This window comes from Sinocyclocheilus grahami, unplaced genomic scaffold (genome assembly GCF_001515645.1).
Source record: "Sinocyclocheilus grahami isolate Dianchi unplaced genomic scaffold, SAMN03320097.WGS_v1.1 scaffold31.1, whole genome shotgun sequence".
NCBI lineage: Eukaryota > Metazoa > Chordata > Actinopteri > Cypriniformes > Cyprinidae > Sinocyclocheilus > Sinocyclocheilus grahami.
The window spans coordinates 1,137,915-1,141,260 of NW_015505210.1; the positions used below are offsets into that span (position 1 = coordinate 1,137,915).

General features: G+C 38.7%; 1 protein-coding gene across 3 annotated transcripts in view; it reads right to left on the reverse strand.

The window, feature by feature from the left end:
- Window positions 1-12: 12 nt before the first annotated feature.
- The window catches only part of fnbp4 (formin binding protein 4), a 22,291-nt gene continuing 18,957 nt past the window's right edge, over window positions 13-3,346 (reverse strand). For all 3 annotated transcript variants that reach the window (XM_016260022.1, XM_016260030.1, XM_016260016.1), the window contains exons 13-17: window positions 2,370-2,614; window positions 2,146-2,281; window positions 1,855-2,048; window positions 758-915; window positions 13-660 (exon numbers count right to left, since the gene is read on the reverse strand). In XM_016260022.1, the coding sequence (XP_016115508.1) occupies window positions 567-660; window positions 758-915; window positions 1,855-2,048; window positions 2,146-2,281; window positions 2,370-2,614 (827 nt within the window). In that variant the 3' untranslated portion in view covers window positions 13-566. The remainder of the gene's footprint in view (window positions 661-757; window positions 916-1,854; window positions 2,049-2,145; window positions 2,282-2,369; window positions 2,615-3,346) is intronic.

A 3,346-nucleotide genomic window follows, 5' to 3' on the forward strand; every position in this document is an offset into this window, starting at 1 on the left:
TATATATAAAAGATATACTGATATTGAAGCTTAGCTTATAAATCATTGTTAGCTAGATACACATGTACAGCACTGTTTAATGTCACCTATGTCTGTGCACAGCTCACTGTACAGCTGATGGTTCGCACCCTTGACATTGTACAAAACGTATGTTTTGTTTTTTCTGAGAAACTGGAACAGTCCTTTAATATTGATTTCATTATATTTTAATTTACAGATAAATCGTGCACAGGTTTCATGGTTGGAGTAATAAAACAAAAGGAGAACGAAATATTCTGTACATGTTTAACCTGGTTTCAGGTTCACTGCATCTTTAAAATAACTTCTGGACATAAGCGGTTTTATTTTTCAACAACCATAACAAACTATACCTTTAGTCAAAAGATGATGCATTTGAATTTAACAGCACGGAGCGGACCTAAAATAGGCTCCGACAAGCAATGTGCGTTTATATTAAAAAAATAAACATTCATTCAAATTTGCCCAACTAAGTCCACTGAAGCTTAGCAAGTGGGACACAACACCAAAACACAGTTCAGTCTGCTCTTGTTTACGGTTTAAGACTGTTAAGAACTCTGCATCATCTTTTTTTTCTTTAACAGTCTTTCCCTCCAGTCATCAGGAAGTGCTTCAAAGTTAGCATTCTTCACAGACTTCCCTCTGCAAATGGAGACAAAAACGACAAGTATTTGAACAATCTGCATTTTTTTCCTAAAATTTTTGCTGATAATCTTTGTAATGGCTTCTTTAAACTTACGATGCAAGCTGTTGTTGTTTCCATTCCTCAATGCGTCTGCTGTTGTGCTGTTCTCTATCTTCATCGCTGGAGCTTGACTTCTCCTCTTCATCTAGCTCTTTCTGAATGCTCTGCCACTTCTTTACCAGGGATGGCATCTTTGTCTTGCTCTTCTTTGTCTTTAAAAAAATAAAATGACAGCATTTAAATTATTTTCTTTCTAAATTAATGGGGACATTGGATGCAAAATTCACTTTTACATTTTTGCATATAAATGTGTCTTAGGAATGTGTTTGACAACCACCCTACAATGATAAAAAAAAAAAACATTCACTCCATTTTTTAATGCCCAATAAACCTAAAGAGTCTCAATTATCAAGCCGTTTTGATTTTCAGAGTAGTATGAAGTCATATTGTTCAGGCCCCGCCCACAACCGCTGACAGACTGTCCCATATGTTTCATTGGCAATGCAGGTCTCTTGTAGTTGGATGTAAAAGTGAACACAAGGCCGGTTTTTTGTCGTGCTGCATGTCAACAAATGAGTGCATTCACACCGGGAGCAGGAGCAGCTTGTGAGCGTCAAGCAGGAGCAGCACTGAAGCGATGGTTTCGGTGCAGAGCCGTTTAATAGTCTTAATTTACTCCCAACATGAGAGCCACTGAGGACACAGTGGATTGGTTTAGTTTTTGATGGTAACTCACCACCAATGGTGCAGTAGCTCATTATCATTTAAAGAGACACGCACCTTTGACAAGGTAAAAAGGGTGTTGTTTTACACGACCATTGAGGAATTTCAACCAAAGTACGTTGCAGGCATTTCATGAAGACCCTAAAGAATCATACCAACTTGTGGAAAATGGGCATCTGATGTTTCTAAAAATTTAATATTTTTAAATGGGAAAAAAAAGAAAGAAGAAAAAAGAATAAAACAAATACAGCAATACAAAACTCAAGAACCCAAAAACAAAAAAAAACTAAACCAATACAAACCCAAGAACCAAAACAAAAACAGCAGAACAAAACACACCAAACACAAAAACAAAACAAACCCCAAAGCAAAAAAAAAAACCCAGCAACAAAACCACAAGAAGAAAAATAAAACAAAAAAACACCCACCTTCTCTTTCTTTTGTTTCTTTGTTTTATCTGTGAGGGCTTTGCTCATCGGTTCCAGGGTGCTGGGAGGTTGTGGAGCAGGAGGGGGTGGCTGGGGCGGCAGAGCTGGCATTGGTGGGACTATGCTCTCTGTAGGCAAAGGAGGTGCAACTGTAGTTGTCATCCCCCAGTAAGCACTTCCAACTAGAAGTGGGGCTGTGAATGAATCAGAGGAACATGAGGAACAACATCTTGCTGCAAGACAGGATTTTCTATGAAAATACTGATGTGTGTAAAAGTAGTTTATTCTCACCAGCAGTAGCAATGGGTTGAGTGTAAAGAATGGGGCTGCTGCCGATGGTGACCGTTTTGGGCAGCGGGACTGAGCCTGGGGCCTTGCGTTTCTGGGCTTTAGCCGCAAGTCCCAAAGATGCTGCTTCCTCAGCCGCCTGAGAAAAAGACATCTAAAGATATCGTTTCACTATGCACTAAAGCATTATAAACTAAATATCTTAACTCAAGACAAACAAAAGTGACCTTGAACTCTTCTGTTCCAGGAGCCGGAGGCTCTGACTCCTCATCCTCCATTTCCACTTCCTCAATCTCTCCGTCATCCTCAAGGGGTGGTGGAGGGGGTGGAGGAGGAGATTCAGGTGGTGGAGGAGGTGGCGGTGGTTGCTCTGTAGGGGGAGGTGGCGGATCCTCAGGAGGAAGTGGAGGCAATGGTGGCTGAGGAGGCTGGGGAACCAACCAATAAGACTGCACATCTCCTAACGAAGCTCCTGTTGAAAAAAAAATACAGGGATGCAAACTCATGTTGCATGTATGCAGCATCATTATGGGTGAAAAAGGTGACAAAGACGAGCACCCCCCCTACATTTTTTAAACAATTATAATAATTTAAAGCCTTTATTATTTTCTAACTCTGCCAAAATTAAATTTAAATGTTCACTTTCATTCATGAAGACGACGGGAAAAATTTTCTCTCCAGGTGGAAAACAAAGACTTGATTATATCCAGTAGATGGCAGCAGAGGATCACCCATTAGCTCAGTTGCCATTTCAACTCCCGTTTTTCTTGCTTTTGGATTTATTATAAAATTACTATGAAGTATAGCAAGTGCAGAAAGTCACAAAGTCTCCTGTCATTTAAAAATAAATAAATAAAGCCCAGACACCAACAGCCTAGTAGGGTTAATTACTTAAATACTTATCTAGCTAACTACAAATTAAGTTAATTATTAATTGTATAATAATTAAACAATGCATTAAATATTTAGGCTTTTTTTTATTTATTTATTTTTTATTTAAAAACTAAAAATTTTTAAACTTTGCCTAAAAAAAGGACACAACTTAAAGCTCTCTTTTTGATATCTTTACCTGTAGAAGCTGCTAAAGGCAACACAGACTTGTGGCTGCTGTAGTTTTGTTACTCTGAATTTAGTCTGCATCACTTAAAGCTAGGGATGTAACGATTAACTGCGAGCCGGTTGAAAATCGATTCAAATATGTGAC